A 19814-nucleotide genomic window follows, 5' to 3' on the forward strand; every position below is an offset into this window, starting at 1 on the left:
TTGCTAAATTCACTTGTCAAGATTTATATGTTAATTCTTACATAATGCTGAAAGACATGGTGTAGCTAGTAGACAAACACACCCTACATCTACATGCTAACATGCTCACAATGACAATGTTAATATTTAGAAGGCATCATTACATTGTTCACCATCTTAGCATAGCGCGTTAGCATGCTAACATTTTGATAATTAGTGCTAAACATAACGTACAATGGAGGCTTATTAAAGTATTGGAAAAAAATCATCACATCCCATTTTAACCTCTATTGTGTCTAACACTGTAGTTGTAATTAAGTTTCTCTCACCATATTAAGCACAGTGAGAACATATGTGGTTATGTTCTCATGTCCATGGTTGTCCATCATATTTCTGTCCACCACCACCAGCGTCTCCACGTTGAGAATCTGACTAGCCTTGTTCTTCATCAGCACTGCCCTTTTGTTCCTAGGGATGAACTTGTACTCATCCGGGAGGATAAAAACATCCTCTTCAGGAGGTTTGGGCATGTCTGGAAAAACAGATGGAGAGTGACAAAGGGAGTTAGAATGAATTAACTTATTAACTGCTTTGAAGCAAATGTATGCATTAACAATTGAACAAGCTGAATGTATGTAACACACTGTGGCTGCAGAGTCGGCATGATTAGGAACAAACTGTGGGATAGTGGATTGTAAGTGATTGATGAAAGAAAAAACAATAGTACATATAATAACAATTTAATAGCAGTTATAATGTTCATTACAAATATACAATCCTTCCGTCCCACAGCTGATTATACTGTATGTTGCACAAGATTCTAAATTAACCTGTATCCACGAGGCAAATGGCCGCCTTTGTTTGTGAGTGTTAACCAGCGATTCTGGCAAGTAGCTGACAGCCATTCTGGATGATTAACTAGACTCTTACTTTCATGACCTGATGTCATGGATAAACTGCAAACTGAGCTTTCTTTCTGTTGTTGACTCTGGCAGTCTCAGTGTTATGCTACCATTAAGTAAAGTGTGAAACCACAGAATGTGATGTACTGTGCATCAGCAGCACCTACAGCGAGTCAAATGTTCATGATATGCAACCATTATATGAAAGCTTTACATGCTAAAAGCAAATATATTTTGCTGTCAGTGTAGTCTTCAAAGAGATCTCGAAGCAATTTTATATTCTGTAGTCATAATACAATGTTAGATAATGATGGACAAAGGCCATTTATTGATTAATTACAACAAGTAAAAGCAATTCAAGAATTAAACTGTCACTGTTTTAATCCACTTTTCAAACTTTGTTAATAAAGGTAATTTTGAATGGTACCCAAAATAAGTTTTTTGGAATTTGTGGAATTTGTATTATACAAATGATGACGTAAATTGCAATGAATTCATAATACCAACTTATTATGAAGATTTATCAGCACTTATTTGTTACGTGAACATGCGACTCAGATAAACATAAAAATAAACTACATCTTATGTCCAGTTCTGCCCTGTTTTTAACTCTCCTTTTGAAGCTGGGCCAACTCTGGGAACAATCCAACTCAGTTCTACTCTATGACACAAGGTCAATAGTACACACCAGTCAAAGAAAAACACAGCCTAAAACCATTGTGGCTTTCAGCATTATCACCTAAAATCTCCACTTCTATGTTTTGAAGTTATCAAAACTATCACCTATCACTGCCTGGCTGAACTATAAAGGTTCGAAAGGTTGCTTATATAGGCGGAAAGCAGGTGAGCAACCAAAGTGCCTTTTCTTGACTAAAACACGGCACAGGTGTTCAGTGATGTCACTCTGTGGGAATGTAAACATCAGTGTGTTTTCACAGGGGACAGACAGCTGGGGTTCTGCAGGGTAATGGTGGTGGTACCAGTCCAATCCCTGCCTGCTGGCTTTCATTTGACCCCTGTGACACCAGCAATGTTAACTGATCTTGTGGTAATTTCTTGAGCGCAAACATTTGTGATAATAAAACATTTCCCATAACCTTTCACAGGTTAAGTCACTAATGAATTCAACCAAACACGTCGATGTAGTGATAATATTGTTCAGAGGTAACATGTGCCATCATGTGAAATACAAATCAAAACCTCCTCTAGTTGCAAAATATTAGTGACATTTTGACTGACGAGTCAAATCGGCAATAATGAAATCATCTCTCTCTAATTTAAGAAAGATGCTTAACAGACTTTAGTCTGCCTTTTTGTGAGTGACAACACATGTTGCTTTTCTCTTAAACACACAAAAGAGCTAATGATGTGTTAACTGCCATACATATTAACACAGACTCTGCTTCTTTCAGTGTGGTGTTGCACTGTAAAATGAGGCATCGCTCTTGTCCTAACTACACAACTGCAGTCTGTGTTGTGGATGTGTTCTGCACTCATATGATGAAATTAGCATTCACAGCAGTTAAAATGAACATGGGAACATATTCTGTTGGAGTCACATCTTCCTGTTCCCATTATTCTAACCAACCACAACCCTGTGAGGCTGACTGCTAACATAGTTAATCGAAAATGTCAACAATTAGATTTATTATCGTATGTCAGTCTTTTTCTTTTCTTTGTGAAACTGTAAGTGGTGTGACAATTCCTCAAACTGTGTCTTAACCCCTCAGTTCAAACCACTAATTTAGTTATATCTTGACATTTAACATTTTGTATTATGACAGTGCCTAAAATGTGTAATGTGAGAAGTATGACTAGGTGGGAACATTCTTCTTTAAGTGTCAGAAAACTAATGAAATTTGTGTGAAGAAATTAAAAGAATATTTCATGCATCTCGACATGAAGAGTTGGTGTATGAGTGTGCACTCTGTACTAATGCTGCATGTTACATGTGGACCAGAATGAGAAATTGCCCTTACATACATTTCTTCCGTCTCCCACAGAAGTGTTGCCTCTGCTTTTCCCCATGTCTGTAGTCGTTGTCATGGCGATGGCTGTTGTGGTGATGGCCACTGCCATGATGCTCCGTCTGGTCGCCATGACTGTGGTTGTTATTGTGATAATCATGGATGTGCCTTTGCTGTTTTTGCTGGCCCCTGCCGTGATCTTCATTAACTGTCTTGTAGGAGGGGTCTGTCTGTGAATTTGTGGATCTCTTGGTGACAAAATGTCGATGTGATTTGTGAGGAGTTGAATCTGTGGATCGCTTTTGATGCACCCGTGGCTGATGACCTCTTTGCTCTGTCTGGGAGTACCTCTCACTCTTGTAGAGGATGTGTGGCTGGTGACTGGAGGGTGCTGTGAAGTTCTCTCTCTGGGCGAGGCTGAGGGACACAGGTCTCAGGAAGTAGTCCGCATCCTGCGTTCTGATCAAACCTGACTAGAGTCAAAACAGACAGTCCCATTAGTTTTACAACAGTGGCTCTTAAACCTATTTAGCTTGGGCAGATCTGTTCTGTTAATTTGCATGCACTCAAGCCATATGAGACCCAAAATAAACATACATTAATTTTAGGTGAACATTATACTGTATTTTACAAAATGTATATTGTTTGACTTTATTTTTACATCTACTTGCTGAGCCTTTATTCAAGTAGCCACATGTGTCAAAAACTGTGAAAAGTGACCTGTAGAGTATATATTGTTGATGTCCAACACCTCAACAGCTGACACAGTCTCTTCCACTGAAAGTAGCCTAAAGGGCTACAGTCATATATCATGAGAGAACAAAACAATAACCATCTCCAGCTATTCGTTTAGCTACCCAATCTGTCTCTGTCAGCAATTAGTCAAGATTTGACTCATGGGTCACTGTGAACCTGACCCCCCTAAACCACCGTGAGGCTCAATTACTGGCCATGTTTCTTCATGTTCAACATCTGCTTTGCAGTTCAGGGTCAGACGTCATCTCAGCAAAATCTAAATAAGGCTCGGTCAGCTAGAAAGAGTTTCAAACAAAAGGGCTGGTGTGAGGATGAAAGGAGGTGGCATCTCTCTCATAAACAATGTATATGCTTGAGGCTCTCGAGGTTTAGACATTCCTCACTTTAATAGCATGTATTAGAAATCTAGCAAACAAAAATTGCTATTAGCCTAATGTGTTATCTGAGCATAATATACAACAAACTCTTTCTAAAAAAAAATTTCTTAGATGTAATGAATATTTCTCCCACTTTGAAACTGCTGTTATTCAGGGCCATATTTAAGGGCCCACTTTAAAGGGGCTATTTGTATGTTTTCTCTGCAGCTCTGGTTACTGGCCAGGAGTGGGTGGTGGTGATTGTGGCTTGACAAGAGCTTCAGCCATCTTTGTCTTTATAATACAAGAGGTTATCGGAGCAACGCTACATCTTGAGGACAGATTGGTAATGAGAGGTAATGAGGCTGATAGAGGCCAGGGCTTGCTGGTTAGCATGCTAACTTAAGACGTGAGAGAGACGAGTTAACATTGGCGTTTCTTTCCACCACAGGAGACACTTCTTGGTGAGTAAAGGAATGAAGTTTGATGCTGAACTTGCAACGTTTCCTCTACATTTGTAGGTAAACAGCTGTTAATGCAAATGTTGGCTGTGGTGCAGTTGCAAACTTACAAATAGCTCCCTTTAAGTACCAATGCCTTATGCTTTCAATTTCAGGGGATAAGTTGTGGGAAAGCCCATTATAAATCTGTAAAGATTCAGCAAAAGATTTCTAAAGTTGACCTTTTTCTCTCTCTCTATCTCAGTCTCAGTCTCTTTGGGAGAGACACACAGACATTTTCAACTTTCATATTCCATTTTCAATAAACTTCTATCAACACAGCCGACTCAGACACTTGGAGATTATTTTCTCTTGCTCTCTGCCTCTTTCTTTGTCTCTCCTAGTCTCTCCAAACACGCACCACATCTGTGTTGACAGTCAACTGGCACGTAGTGCTTGGACTGTAACTGCGCTTGGCAGTAATAGCAGTTTCCCTAAAATACGTTTAATTGACTACAGTCTCCTTTTGTTTTTTCACTGTGAGTTGTGAGTGGAGTGTGAGGTCCTTCATCACCGCAGCCTTTTCTCCTGGCTGACAGAAACAGCCTGACACAGTGGCAGTGGTGAGACTGTGGCTGTTCTTGGATGTTGGAAAGACAGAGATTAAACATGCGCAACTAAATGTCTTTATGTGTGCATGTGTAGAGATTTGTGTCTATTTATCTGTTCATTAAACTGGGAGTGTCTCTAGTTGCAAGTTTGCAGAAGCAGACCTCTACTTTTTGATGTTGCTTTAATGATTTTCAGCACCGATTTCCTCCATTTCATCATCACTTACTAACCCAGGCCTCTACCTCCGCCAGCCTGTTAACCACAGATCAGGAAACTAGAGGAAGAGAGTCCTTGGAAAATACTGTGACTGAATTTGAAAACTGTGAACTCAGTATGGATGCATACAGGCCAATACAGATGTGTCAGACCACAATGACTGTACAGTTTACAGCTTTCATCACGTACTGTGGCAAAGAAAGCTATCATGCATTTATGTTGTGTTTGTGCATTATTAGTTCCACAGCAGCTAAACTGGCGTAGACTCTTGAAGATTGTAATAATATTATTCCTGACACTTTGCAGCAAAAAGAGAACAAAGAGATTTAAAATCCTTGCATGTGTCTGTGTGACTCCTGACGTGTTGAGATGTCACAGCAGTTCATGGTCAAATGTCGGGTATGCTCGTTCAAATCCCACTGTAAAGTTTTATGCCCTTACCACAAGCCACTGTAGAGCAGTTGCTGTTTACAGGTGGTTCTGTGGCAGATAATGATCATTTCCCACCGTATGGTAACTAGTGTTTGACAGACAAAAGATAATCACAAACAGCGAAGCAGAAATATATTTGGAGACATATTTACAGCCGGAAACACACTTTTTGGGCCAGTACTTATTGAGATGATTACAATCTTTTAAGCCCTTTAAAAATGCACACTCCCACAAAAAAAACCAATGCATGCTTTATAATGAAGTCCTCAGACAGTGTGCACATTTTGCTACATCAGCAACTTACCAGCACTGTCATTTCTATGCTCTGTGTTAAAATCCCCCAAAAAACCACAAACGTGGTTGTTCTGAGAATCCCAGACAAATGCTGTATCTAATTCTGACTGTGGACGATTGACCTTGATGCAACACAGCAGTTTGCTTTGGGGAATGAGTGGGTGGGGAATCAATTATTGAGAAAAAGAGAGAGAGAGAAAAGAGAGAGATGCTTGCTAATGCATTACCACCTTCCACTGTGGCCTGCCTGCCAGCGGTCAAGAAATAGCTCTTGCCAGGAACCCTAGCCAGAATCGTTGGTTGCAATCACATGTGACAACTGGTGCGTGATCCTGTCATCTGCATGGCACCCGCCCCAGCACTGTGTAATCACAGACGATTGTCATAATTTGGTTCCAAGTCACGGTGAGGCCTCTGACCTGAACTGCGCTGCTGTCAACCTTCAAAACTTCACGTTAAGAACTTACTCTGTCTGGGTGGGTGGTTTGGGGGTGGGGTCGGGAGCAGGGTGGGGGGGGGGGGGCTGATTACTGGGGCATTAGTGTAGAGCTATAGCAAAGCAGCCCTCCAGGGAAATTGGGTGTCATATGATGCTGATTTGGTATATTGATCCTAATAGTATATAATATAAAAGGAATAAAAGAAAACTTTCTTTTTTTGTTGTTTTTTTCATGAGGGGTTATTTTTGGTCAGCTCCTAGCTATGGCAGTAGAAGGAGATGGGACAGATAAAGAAGAGAAAATCCATGATGGAAAGAGACAATCATAGGAATTACACCTGTGGCTTGTGAACTTAACTGTTTAGTGAGGAGTTGTTATAGAAACTGTCTTGTTCTGATATATATTAAACTGTGGTCTGGAGTTGACAGGGTAATCTGGCTGACATTTAGTCTTAAAAGGATTTTCAACTGCCAACTCATGTAGTTACAAATTTCCAGACATGGCTTTGCTTTAACATCTTTTACCTGCATATGACAACACTGCACTATTCACACTATTCAAAGCAGCATGCAGATATGTATGCATCTATACACCAAAAAAAATAAAAAATCACAGTAGAATCATGCAGATGTATTTAAAAAATGGCGCAACCCAAGCCAAAGTCTTTTTAACGATTCCACTTGAGGCGTGTCAACAAGCATAAACAGCTATGATTGCATTTCATGGTGACAGTGTTCACTCTCTGACTGCCACTTCTGTCTCATCCCTGTCACCACCACATGCATGTTATGTTCTATGGTTTCTATGTACAGGCTGGTCTGTCTTTTCAGCATTGGTGCTGAGATTTTGGGATTTATGTTGTCATCACATTGGTGCAAATCTGATATATTGGTTCTATTATAATGTATGTCAAAATGTACTGTGTGACATGTGACACAATTATTCCCAAACAAGGGTCTGGAGATCTCCAGGGGTCCTTGATGAGGTTTCATTACCAGTGTCCCTGAGCAAAATAAGTGATTTATGAAGTTGACTATTTAAGCTTATTTTCTATTGCATATTGCCAACTCTCTTTAGGCATGTACTGTATGTAATGAAATCTGAGTACATTGTGATGATTGATTCCATTTTCCCTGCAGTATGACAACTGTCTATAGAACTTCAAATTTGTTTCTAACAACACTTATCTTCTCAAATTTAGTTTCTTTATTGAAGGTGTTAAAGTGAGTCTTTTCATGATTTCATCTGTAGCTTTTTGTGAGGTCTTCACATGAAAATCTTTTTAAAACCCCTTTCGTTGCAAAGGTGAGTTAGAGATGAGCTACTGGTATGGCTTGTGTTTGCAGCGCCATCATAACAAGAACCACATGTCTGCTTCTCCTCAAGATAAATCAATGCCTCTTATTGTGTAATGAACTCTATCTTTATGTTTTTTGTGAATAAGACATTCAGTCAGATGTTGATGTTGTAATATTTAACTTGTGTTGGTAGATTCTGTAGTCTTAAGACAAATTTTGTATGTAGTGTGTATAACAAGCTTTTATTTGTAGACAGAAACTAGACAAGAAATTGTAAAGAAAACCATGTGTAAAAGCAGTGTACTGTATGTACAATGAATTCAAAATGTTTCTGCCTTAAACAAAGCAACATGCATCCTCTTTGTCTTCCTTAGCATACCAGCGAGCAAATCCCACAGATAATCTTTCTATAATGTCTTCAGTCTGAAAACTCTGCACAGCCTCACACAAAACAACATGTGTATGTATGCAAAGCCACTATGTTCGGAGATTAGGTCACACTAGTGCCTTTCCTAAATAGCCAAAGTCATCAGATTACACACTGTGCACTACGAGGTGCAAATAGCAGTCATAAAATGCTGAAACACTACTTGGGAGGGCGCAAACAGCTGGACTCTCTGTAGTCAGACGCATCCAGACAAGCAGCGACAGGAATGAGGATGGGGGGGGGGCGGGAAAAAATGGTAGGAAAACGGAACTGAGGGGGGAAGCATTCAGCGCATTACAAGGTGCACCTGACTGTGTGCAGTATATGGTTCTCCCTTTCTTTCTGCCAAGCTCTGTTTAACTTGCTCTTCATGATGGGATACAGACTACTATATTTACTTGGGGTTCACATTTATCACTTAGGTTTTTGGTCTGAGCATGTGTTTGAATTCAATCCAAGCATGTGAGAAGTACAGTGTGTCTCAGAGTTTGTAAAATGATCAGATTTACTTATTAGCCCTGGTAGTTTTATATATTGTTAACAAAAACAAAAAAACAGCAACACATTAATTTATTTTTTTTTTAAAAATCTGTTTTTTCAATATAAGCATTAGAACAAATAGATTATAATTTTCCAAACCTTCTTTTGACAGACCAAAGTGCAGCAATAATTCTGTCTGGTCTTTGGTGCATGCAAACTGCAAACTGGTTCAATGCTGGCTAAATTTCTAGCAGCTGAAGGCAGGGATTCAAACTTTGGCTCAGTGTTGACAGGGTTATTGGAAAATGGGAATGATACTCTGACAACACACTTCAGCAATAGACACCATTTCTTAATCAATTAGCAATTTCACTTCAAGCTGTACCTTAGTCATGTGTTGGCTGTATCCAGAACACATTACACAAACTGGAGTTTTATCAATTTGGAAACTACAATCTCACTTAATTCCAGTCTCAGAGACACATGTCCATGACTCAGTAGCTAATCTACTTGGTATAACTGAAGACACCATGAGTAATGTTAAAACTAGTAACAATCCTTTAAGATCATTGGATGTATCTTATGTTGAAAATTGATCATAGCAACCTGCGAAGACCACACTGCATGCTTTTCAAAGCTTCATCACATCAATAGACCATCCCTCATATATTCTTGGAAATCCCAGAGGTGGGACGAGTGTGCAGCATTCTATTATTACTACTACTACGAGCCCCGAGGCAAGAAACACACCCGTCCTTTTACAGGGAGGAAAACACATGACCTCCAAGTGATTTGTGGTGGGAGGACATTTAGCTTTTCCCTTTGGTACAAAAGAAAGGTGTGCATTAGAAGTCTGGGTAAAATTAGACAAACCGATAGAGATGTATGTGAAGACCAGAGATAATGATGTATGTTTGGATGAGAAAATGAGCTAGAAACACAGCCAGATATGTCCCCAATTAATGTTTACTAGTTTACAGAGTGATTGATGGCTATGTCATTGTTATAGAGGCAAATTTATAAGACATTAATTGGAATCCACAAAAAAGTTCTAGATGTGGAAAAGGCATTTAAGATGCAATTGTTACTGCATTGGATGCTGTGCTACCATCAACTTTAACCATGTACATCTGTACAGAAGGTTCTGTGAAATGTCATTGATGCAAGCTGGTAACTGTTTCCAGTTTGTAGAATCAGGACGGATTATCCTCCAAGTCCCTGTATTAACGAGACTAAGGCTCAATCCCATTTCACCCCTTGCCCCCTACCACATTCACATTTAGGCGTAGGGTGTCCCGATTCTTGTTGAGGTAAGAGGGGTGAAGTGTAAGGGCTAACTGGCCCTTCAAACGAAGATTTTTCAGGGGCACACTTCAAACAGAGTGTTATGAGATATTTTCCAGAATGCCTTGCCACTGGTAAGTTGGCTTGGGAACCGACCCAAGCAACCAAAGAAACTCACAAATGTATTTTCTCAGGTCATAAAGATTTAAAAATTACAACAACCATTGTATTGTCTTAGTTTAATGTGTTTTCAATTAATTATGGTCCTCTTTTTCCACAAAAGAAATCGCTAGTAATATGCTGATGTCTCGGTAGCTATCTAGCTAATTGAAAATTGAATCACTTTCGTCCATGATTTTCATCGAATAAATGGTAATGTCAGTGTGATTTACCGTTATGGAGGCAAAGCAGGAATACACTGCTTTTTATGGTGTATCACTTTCTTAAAGGGGTGTCTCATTTCGTAGGGGTAGATTTAAACCACTACCCCTTGTAACTCAGTCCCAAGGGGCAAGGGGCAAAGGGTAGGGGAAGGGGTAGGGGGAAAAATGAGGAATGGGATTGGGCCTAACTATCCACAGCCATGCAAGCAGCTCTCACAGGCTTTACTCTGTTTTTTGAGCTCAGTGCTAACTTCAGCGTGCTAACATGCTTATAATAACAATTCCAACAGGCTGAAGTTAAGGACGTATAATGTTTATCATATTCACCATCTTACTTTAATGTAACATTTTCTGATAAGCAGTAAACAACAAAGTACAGCTGAAATCGATGGTAATGTCTGCAAGTATTTAGTCACACCAAACTGAAATGTTGACCTGATGATTGTGCTAAATGAGAAGTTAAGGGATCATTAAAGTTAGTAGACGCTATCTTCTTGTGACTATAAATATCTGTACTAAACTTTGTGCAAATCCGTCCAGTAGATTTTGACATATTTTAGACCAACCAAATGGCGTCTGTAAGCCACGTTGCTGGCATGGCTAAAAATCCCACAGGATATCACATACAGGGAAAAAAATAATGATTCATGGTATCAGAGTTAAACAATGCCTGCATGTCACTGTACTCACCGCTCAACTCCCTCACCCCCCATAAAAGCCAGACTAAATCGGATTACGCTGCAGCATAAAGTCGACACAGAGGAAGACCTGTTTTATGATCTCCCCCTCCACATGTGTGTAGTCCACTGTGCACAGTCTCAAACCATTTGGCAGGTGAATAGTGCAGTCAGTGGGACTGGCCTGCGGCTTTTATTCCACCAATTCCTTGCCTGTAAGTAAGAGATTTTTATGGTTGAACTCCCTACTGTCATCAAAGTGGGGCTAACCACTATATGGGCTGCCAGAAGAGAGGAGTTGAAAAGGCAACTTATAGACAGGCTTTACAACATAACACTCCTTACAAGGGGGTTTCAGCACTTCAAAATGCCATGGAGGAAACAATGACCCTTATTGCCTTCATCTCTACATCTCTCCCTTTTTCACGCTGATCTTTCGTCATCTTTCTCTTTGCATCCATCAGCGAGCCTGAGAAGACACTAACATACAGGCTGTGTAAGTCACTCTCAATTCAGATTCAATGTTCAATCTTTCACAACAAGGATGACTCCATCTTTACACCAAAAAATGCGAAAGACAAAAAAAAAAGACTCAATAAAGTCATATAATGTTTACAGCAAACAGTGCAATTACATTATACTTCCATGGTAAACATGGTAGTAAGCTTTAGTTTTGTTTTGCAGCAAAAGGACTTGTCCATGGTAGATTCTGCTAAATGTGATGTCTAGGTCAGGTTCAATTCTGAAAACTGCCTTATTGCGTAAAATATCTCAAACAATGAAAGAGCAAACAAAGGAGATGAAATGGTCTCATCATGTTGCAGTTTGCTCAAACTGATACAGATATTGATCTGGGTTCCTCTGGTCAATGTTTACCTGTTGCCTGACCAAAAGCGCAAGGTCTCTTATGAGCTTTCGAATGGCCCAGTAAACTTTGTTACTTTGTTTTCATAGGCATCTATCTGGAGCAAAGGGTATGTGTACATGAGTGCGCGCCACACAGTTAAACACACACACTATTTCAAAAGCGTAGTTGTTTAGGTACTACAGGTGGATAAGTATGTAACATTTAAAGATAAAAATTGAATTATAATTACCCATATGCATTTTCTAATCTATATAAATCATGGTTTTAAGTGAATGTAGGAATGAATGAAAACATCCATCTTATATTCAGTAGTTGACTTGATATGTGATCATGTTGTAAATGTGATCATATTCCTATATTGATAAAATAAATACGCAGTTCAGAGACTGATAGATGAGAGATTTTGACATTTTTGAAAAATGGTATCTTTAGCTTTTCCCAGGAGTCTAAATACCTTTGTCTGCTGATATAGCTTCAAAGTTCCCCAATTCACATCAGAAAAAAATCCAATTCCCATTGATTCACTGACCCAGTCCATCTTAGTCGGCCTCAGTCGTGAGAACCACGTTTACAGTCTCTGCAACCCTGGACCTTTTGGCTGAATCTTTTATTGGGATCTGGTCTGAAATGCAGACATGCACACACATACACACATGCTCTCTATCTCTCTCTCTCTCTCTCTCTCTCTCTCTCCCTCTCTCTCACACACACACACACACACACATGCACGCACAGAGGAAGAAGAAGCATCCCTGGAGATGTGCCATTCTCTGTCTGTTGTTTTAGAGGGCAATTCTCAGACACAGCAGTGGTCCTCCACAATGAAAATATAAACAGCAAAGTCAGGCCTGGAATTTATTACAATTAAAACAAAAAAAAAAATTTCCAAGTTCAAGTGAAATGTGGTCGTAGTGGTTTTTCAAGGAATTTGTTTGGTTAAAACTGTGAAAAGACAGTGATTTCAGACAGTCACATTTCAATGACCATATTTAATTTTGGCTGTAATGAGGTCCTTCAGATGCAAAGCTTATATGACCACAATCTTGAGTGCTCTCAAGACACAATTCCTTCTTTCAAACTGGCAACCTCAAGACTGCATTGGTATTTCAGTGCATAAGTAACATTACAGACGTTTCTCTGCCTTCTGCCCAGTTGCCGCCTCCGTCTCCAGTGATTGTTGAGTTCTAAAATAATATGTTTATGTGAGTTCAAGACTGAAGGAACTAGTGTGTATTCATTAAATCCTTTGTTCTCTAGTCCAGACGACTAAGAGGGTCTAGTATAACACTTGAGGTCTTAGGGTGGAGCTGCCTCACTTAAGCTTACTTAATGTCATTCTTACAGTACTGTTTCCTTTATTTTCATGCAGCAAAGGAGGACCACCAAGGCAAGAACTGAAATTTGGCCAACTTTCTCCACTGAACACAAACAAGTCCGAGGGTAACAATTAGAATCCGTCCATTCAGCAATGTTATCCTTCATGTTGAAATAACGACTTTTATCCAGGACAAGTTGGGTGTATTACATGAAAAGAGATAGAAAAGAAACCAAAACTGCCCCCAGACACCACCAGAACAATTACAGACTTTCACACACTTCAGTCCAACCTATCACAAACGAAAGCTGTACTGCTGTTAATAACTGATCTGATCTGAATTTGACACCAATAAATCTGCTCCGTTTTGGATTGGATATCTTATTGTGTAGCTTTTATTATGTGGTATATCACACTAATATTATATTACATACATTGCCAAGGTTAGCTTGCTATCCAGTTGCCATCCATTCACATGCTAGCACCCCACCCTTCCTTCAAAGACAATTCTGTTCAATTATATTTTCCGTATTTTGCAGTTTGCACACAGTCAGTTTGCTATTTATGGGTCCAGCTGTGGATCAGCAAAGATTAATGCTCTTGAGTTGAGAACCTACTACAAAAGGTGCCACTCATGCTTAAGAAATATGAAATAAAGATTTATATTTGTGATGTGCACTTCATGTGTAGGCCATGAAAACTGGTCTAACAGTATACTGTATGCTAAATAAGAAGATGAAATACCACCAAAACATTGTTTTGGCATATTTGGCATGTGTGTGTTTTTCGGATTTTCCTGGCTTGTAGACCAAACATTCTGTGGTGTTTGCAGACTTGACTTTTCCATTCATTAGTTATTCATTAGCTGATTTAGGCAAATGTGCAATATACACGGAATGAGAAAGAACTAATGATGCAGGACAGACTGAAGGAAGAAACTTGTGTGCATGACTTGCCAACTTAGCCAGTGGGTTTTTAAGTCAACTGGAGTCAAGTACAAGCCAATGTTATGACCAGACCAGACAGACAATGCACCGACTCAAGTGCAGTGTGAAAGGCAGTCTCACAGTAGCACGCTGAAAGGACTGCTTGATGGCTGTGTATGTGTCAAAGAAAAAGACAGTGTCTTACAATGAAAAAAATTGTGGTTTTATCTAGATTTACTGGCTGTCTGTAATCTGATTTTCTTCTCCTTTCATCCCTCTTTTCCCTCTCACTCTTTCCTTTAGCTCATTGTCTGATTAGCATCTTATGTCTAATATCTTCTAACCCAAAATTACAGTACATGTAGGCCATTTTTGCTTTTGGTCATTTACTTCTTCCTTGTCCTGCTCTATTTCAGTGTTTTCTAAACTGTGACTTGAAATCCAAAAAGGGTCATGGACGTCTGTCTCTCTCCCTCTCTGGGTTTCAGCATGACAAGAAAACTAATGCTGTGTTTATATTATCAGGGTCCCAGGATGAGCCAAATGTAAGAAATTTGGCTCGCAGGCTCCCTATTTCTTCTAGGTCAGTAAGTGCAATTACAGTATTCACTTGGTAGATCAATCTAAATGCTGCCAAAACTTAACTAAAATAAAAATGTCCAAGACACATTCTTTCAAATTACCTGACCCTGAGGTCCTTTTCACTGATGCGAACACACAAACCAACCCAGCTCCAGCTCATCTACTCCCGCTTTCTCATCCAAACCCTCCTGCAACCCGACTCCGTGCACGTTCAGACTCACCATCCCCATGCATGTAGACAGTGCCACCGAGGAGTTGACCCTCGACCTCAGCGACCCCTGGTAAAAGCAGAGGTCGTCCTGGTGGTAGGCCCTCAGGCTCTTGGTGCCGTTCTTTCCCAGGACCTGGATGGTGAAGCCAGGTGCAATCAGGCTCTCTGAGGCCTCCCTCAGCTCCATGTGGAAGTCCTGCCCCAAGCCACTCAGCCGGAAGTGGACCATTTCACTGCTGCTATCAGTGTTTGATGAGTCCGTATCTGGGGTCAGGGATCTGCGTCGCCTTCTGCGCTGATGGTGGGCAACTTCATGAGAGATGTAAACACCTTGGTGGTTGACCTCATATGGAGATACAATCTCATATTCTGGAGAGAAAGGGGGAGATTATTTTGGTGTTTGCAAAATTTATGACAAGTGAAACAGTGATTTAAACGCAATGGCAAGAGATGGGGAGAGAATATGAGAGTGGTAGTTAAGCTGGTGAAAAGCATCCAGTTTAAAGACAAAAATCTAATGTCGGCTATGGGAGCTTCATGGGATCAAAGAGTGGAGGATATTATTATTTCTATTATAGAGAAATCTATGGTGCTAGAAGTAATGGACTATATTTTGTAGATGCAACTTGGCAAAAATAAAACACATCGTCCTTGTTGTCATTGTGGCCAGTCCGTACTAATTTGATATGTCAACATCATTTACTTTTATATACTGCATGCTGTGTCAGCTGCTACCTTGGCTGCATCACGGACTGAAGAAAACCTTTTCCGTTCCTTTATGAATTCTCCTTGACCTGCCTTATATACTTTTGCTGGAAGGGTCAAGAAAGAGTTACAAGAAAAGGAAGGGTTCTAGACAATTCCAGCACAGGCCCTTCAGTGGAGAGTGAATCATGTTTGACCTAGTGTTTTACTACGGTTTTTACTACAAGCTCAGGCTGGATAACTGCAGGTCATAAAGAGAGCTGGTGGCAGGTCACAGGCCTGCTCTCTTATACCAGTTAAATGTCTAATAGTGCTGTGGCCACAGAAACTAACCTGCTTTCCTCCAAAGGTCAAATCAAAAGAGTAGCTGACTGACTCCTTGAGCTGCACCAAAATTGGTTTTCCAGAGGATATCATGACAGTAGACGCCGCTGATGTTCATCCTTTGAGTAAGAATGAGCTGACCTACTAAAGGAGGGCATCCTGTGTCAGGAATGAGGCATGTAATTGTTTCTAAGGCTGTGGGTTACATTGCAGGGTTTCTGGACATAATGCCTCTTGCAAACACACATAAATATATAAATTGCAACAAAATGTGAGAATTGTTTCTCCTCTAACTGATGTTGGGAGAAATATTGTTTTCCATTAACGTTTGTTACTGTAGCGGGGTCTTATTAGTAATAGAAAGTGTTGGATACTCTACGCCATTACACGCCTGGAGATATTATGCTCTTGATACACTTTGGGTCTTTGAGTAACCAGCAAGCACCATTGATTTTGTTACAGTGTTGTAATGGCCATTGCAAATGTGCTCTGTCCTGCCATGGGAAAATGATACACGGTCATTTTATCAGCTAAAAGTGCACAGAAATAACAGCAACCTTGGACCTACAGTCAACAAGGGCCAGAGTCAGTTACCGTACAGTATGACCTGCTTTAGCAAGTCTGAATAATGAGTAAATATAGCACAGAGACAGACATGTTTTGGCAGTCAGTGGGAGAAACACGCAGGGTGACAGACAGTGTGTCATCACTGGCAGTGTGAATGCCTGAGGTTTGAACTTGGCTATTTGGTGCATTTTAGATAGGCTGACTTAAAGCCCCTACACACAATATGACATATACTTATTAGTGGATGCATTTATTTAAAGCACTTTGCAGTGCCATGGCTGCATATGTTTTAGCATGGGTGGTCATAGTGGGAAGCAAACCTCCAATCCTTGTAATGTTACAACTGTGATCTACCCAGAGAGCTGCAGGACTGCAAAGAGCAAACACTTCAGGTGCCTCAGGTCTCAAGCCTCTTTCTGCACAGACACCAAAGCACTTAGGCTAAACCAGAAAACGGTCTTCTCTATATGTTGCTTTGTCCACCACCCCCCAACACACACACACACACGCACTCACGCACGCACACACACACACACATTTACACTTACTCAACTGTGTTTGTACTGCCCTAACTCAAAAACCAGCTGCAGTGACCCATATCTGACAGTATACAAACAAAGAGTCTGCAGGGACAGGGACAGAATGCACACACACACACACACACACACACACACACACACACACACACACACACACACATACACACACACACACACACACACACACACACACACACACACACACACACACACACACACACACACACACACACAAGATCCTGCAGTAGTTAGTTTGTTGGTTTAGTAGCTCCTGAGTGCCATTAGTGCTGATAGGCACTCTGACCATTGGATACCTTGGCTTAAACTTAACAAAAGATTGAACACGTGAACTCTTACCTCATCCACTCTAACATATCTTTATGAACGTTAAACACATTAACAGTTGTCAGAGCGCTGTCTGTGAAATGATCTGAAACTGAAATGAGGGCTTCCCCTCACTTCTGCTCCAGATCATCTCCACATGTGCCCAGTGAAAGGAGTTTTGACATTTGTTTATTTGTTTGTGTCCCCGCTTTTCATGGTAACTGAAAAAAAAAAAAAAAAAGATCTGAAGGAGAATGCACAGCCAAAGTAGTTGCTGACTCAGCACACCACATGGGGTTAGATCCACAAAACAAAGAACAGATGAAAGTCTCGCACTTCCTGCTTGCACTAATTACTGAACTGACGAAGCAGCCATAACAGGCATCAGTGCATCATCTTTTATGACTGACTCCACAGTGCCTTGTAACAACCTAAGTGTATAAATATGAGGGAGTCGCTTTCACTGTGTTATGGATAAGTTTCTTCTAACTGCTTATTACCATATCAACCAAAAGTTCGTTTCACAGAAACAAGTGAAATGATCTATTACAAATTTTAACTAGGCCTACTCCTTATTTTGTCGTGGACCCCAGCTTGAGCTCCACTGGAGCCGCACACTCTGATGGCTCCGTGTCAGGGTGCAGGTCGCCCCCCAGCGGTGAAGAGAGGCAGCACGTAGCGCAGGTGAGCGCTGTTTGATGCTGCTGGCTGTTAGAGGGATGCAGTGGATGGTTTTACTTTTAATCTAATTGCACCGTACTGTAAACCGGATCATAGTGCACACTTCCCGACGATGAAAACTTTAAGTCGCAGAAACACTGCTGAAATCTGTGAGACCCCCCCCCCCCCAACACTCGACATACCTGTGTGTGGAGGTAAATTGAGAAATCGGAGTAAATCCGATGCTTCCTGATGAGATTCTGCACTGTCAGCCCCAGTACCCGAAAGCAGGCTCTGCAAGAAAGGAAATGTAAATGAGACTGCGCAGCCTATCCTGCAAATTATCACGGAAAATGATCCTAACTCGGCACTTAGTCCAATGAAGTGTTGACAACTTTATGAGCTCTGCATGCATGTGCGTACAGGCGCAGCGGAGGCAATACAACTGACTTACTTTGCCCAGTGTGAAGAAACAAAAGAGATGGAAAAAGAGCAACGTGCAGTTTTTCCAATCTGCACAAATCCGTAAGAAAGTCATGTCTGTGGATCACCTTTACCCCCCCAAAAACTGAAGCCTATAGGTAAAACACTTCCCAACAGTCCAACGGTCCCAATAAGCGCTTCAATAAACCAGTCCAGAGGCAGCAGCAGCAGTTCTGCGGGACTTGTGATGAATGAGGCATCAACGACTTTCAGATGCAGGCTTCTTCAGTTGTGCCACTTTGGTCTCCATTCATTTCCCAGCGCAGTATCCCAAGGCGCCAAATCGCATGAACTCAACTTCTCTCTCCCGGCAAGTCATTTTCCTTTATTTCACTCAGACAGTACGACCAGTAGGTCTCTCTCTCTCTCTCTCTCTCTCTCTCTCTCTCTCTCTCTCTCTCTCTCTCTCTCTCTCTCTCTCCCCCACACTCTCTCTCTCTTTCATACACGCTCACTCTACCGCTCCCTCTCTCTCTCTACCCAGTGACCCCCGCGGACCATTTTGACTCCCAGTGAAATCATGTGATTGTCTTAAATAGGCTGCGTCTCGGCTTGGCAATAGCGGTCTATGAAAGTCGCACTGAGTCTGAATCTGTTTCTCCCGGGAGCACTGAACACAAGGGTGCTGACGACTGGCTCTCTCTCTCTCTCGCTCTCTCTCTCGCCCTCTCTCTCTCTCTCTCTCTCTCTCTCTCTCTAGTCTGTGTGTGTGTGTGTGTGTGTGTGTGCCTTTTCAGGGGTGGGTGGTGGGTGGGTGGGTGAGTGAGGGGGGGTGATAGGTAGCCCACAGCCTATAGCCAATCACATTTGACACCTGTGCTGAGGGACAGGTTTTGTATCCATCTGTTGACTTTGCAGGAGATGTGTGTGTATGTGTGTGCGTGTGTGTGTGTGTGTGTGTGTGTGTGTGTGTGTGTGTGTGAGAGAGAGGAACAGAGTCAGTGTGTGATGAAAAGAAGAAAACAGGTTGCATGTCCTGTTTGCTTGCAGGATAATTAGGCAACAAATTACATCTCTTTACATGCTCTGTAACGTTTGTTCCACATCAGTGCGTTTGAAAATGATGATGCATTTTCAGAGTATGTATACATACAGGAATGAAAATGTTTATTTGAATTCAGTAGTCTGGATCTTGTAACCCAAACGTGATCTGCAGATTACACCCTGCAGCAGGTAATCAGTAATTTGTGATGGATTACAGTCTGAAATTTGACCCTGTTTAATCCCATCTCTCCCATATTCTGCAGCTGCACTGATAGGCAGCGTGCCAACATTTCTTAACTCCCCACAATCATTCATGGAAGTGCTTAAGAGTGTGGGAGCCAAAGGATTGGGAGCGCTTGTTTCATATTCTGGAGCATTTCATC

At 41.0% G+C, this 19814-nt stretch overlaps 1 protein-coding gene across 1 annotated transcript in view; it reads right to left on the bottom strand.

Annotated features, from left to right (window-relative positions):
• Positions 1-18948, bottom strand: part of adamts16 (ADAM metallopeptidase with thrombospondin type 1 motif 16) — a 54101-nt gene extending 35153 nt beyond the window's left edge. Inside the window, exons 1-6 of the mRNA XM_022753601.1 lie at positions 18928-18948; positions 18168-18258; positions 14856-15214; positions 3160-3321; positions 2865-3096; positions 309-511 (exon numbers count right to left, since the gene is read on the bottom strand). Coding sequence (XP_022609322.1) covers positions 309-511; positions 2865-3096; positions 3160-3321; positions 14856-15214; positions 18168-18258; positions 18928-18948 — 1068 coding nt within the window. The remainder of the gene's footprint in view (positions 1-308; positions 512-2864; positions 3097-3159; positions 3322-14855; positions 15215-18167; positions 18259-18927) is intronic.
• Between the last annotated feature and the right edge of the window lie 866 nt (positions 18949-19814).

The sequence above is a fragment of the Seriola dumerili genome, unplaced genomic scaffold, assembly GCF_002260705.1.
Source record: "Seriola dumerili isolate Sdu_G_001 unplaced genomic scaffold, Sdu_1.0 BDQW01000191.1, whole genome shotgun sequence".
NCBI lineage: Eukaryota > Metazoa > Chordata > Actinopteri > Carangiformes > Carangidae > Seriola > Seriola dumerili.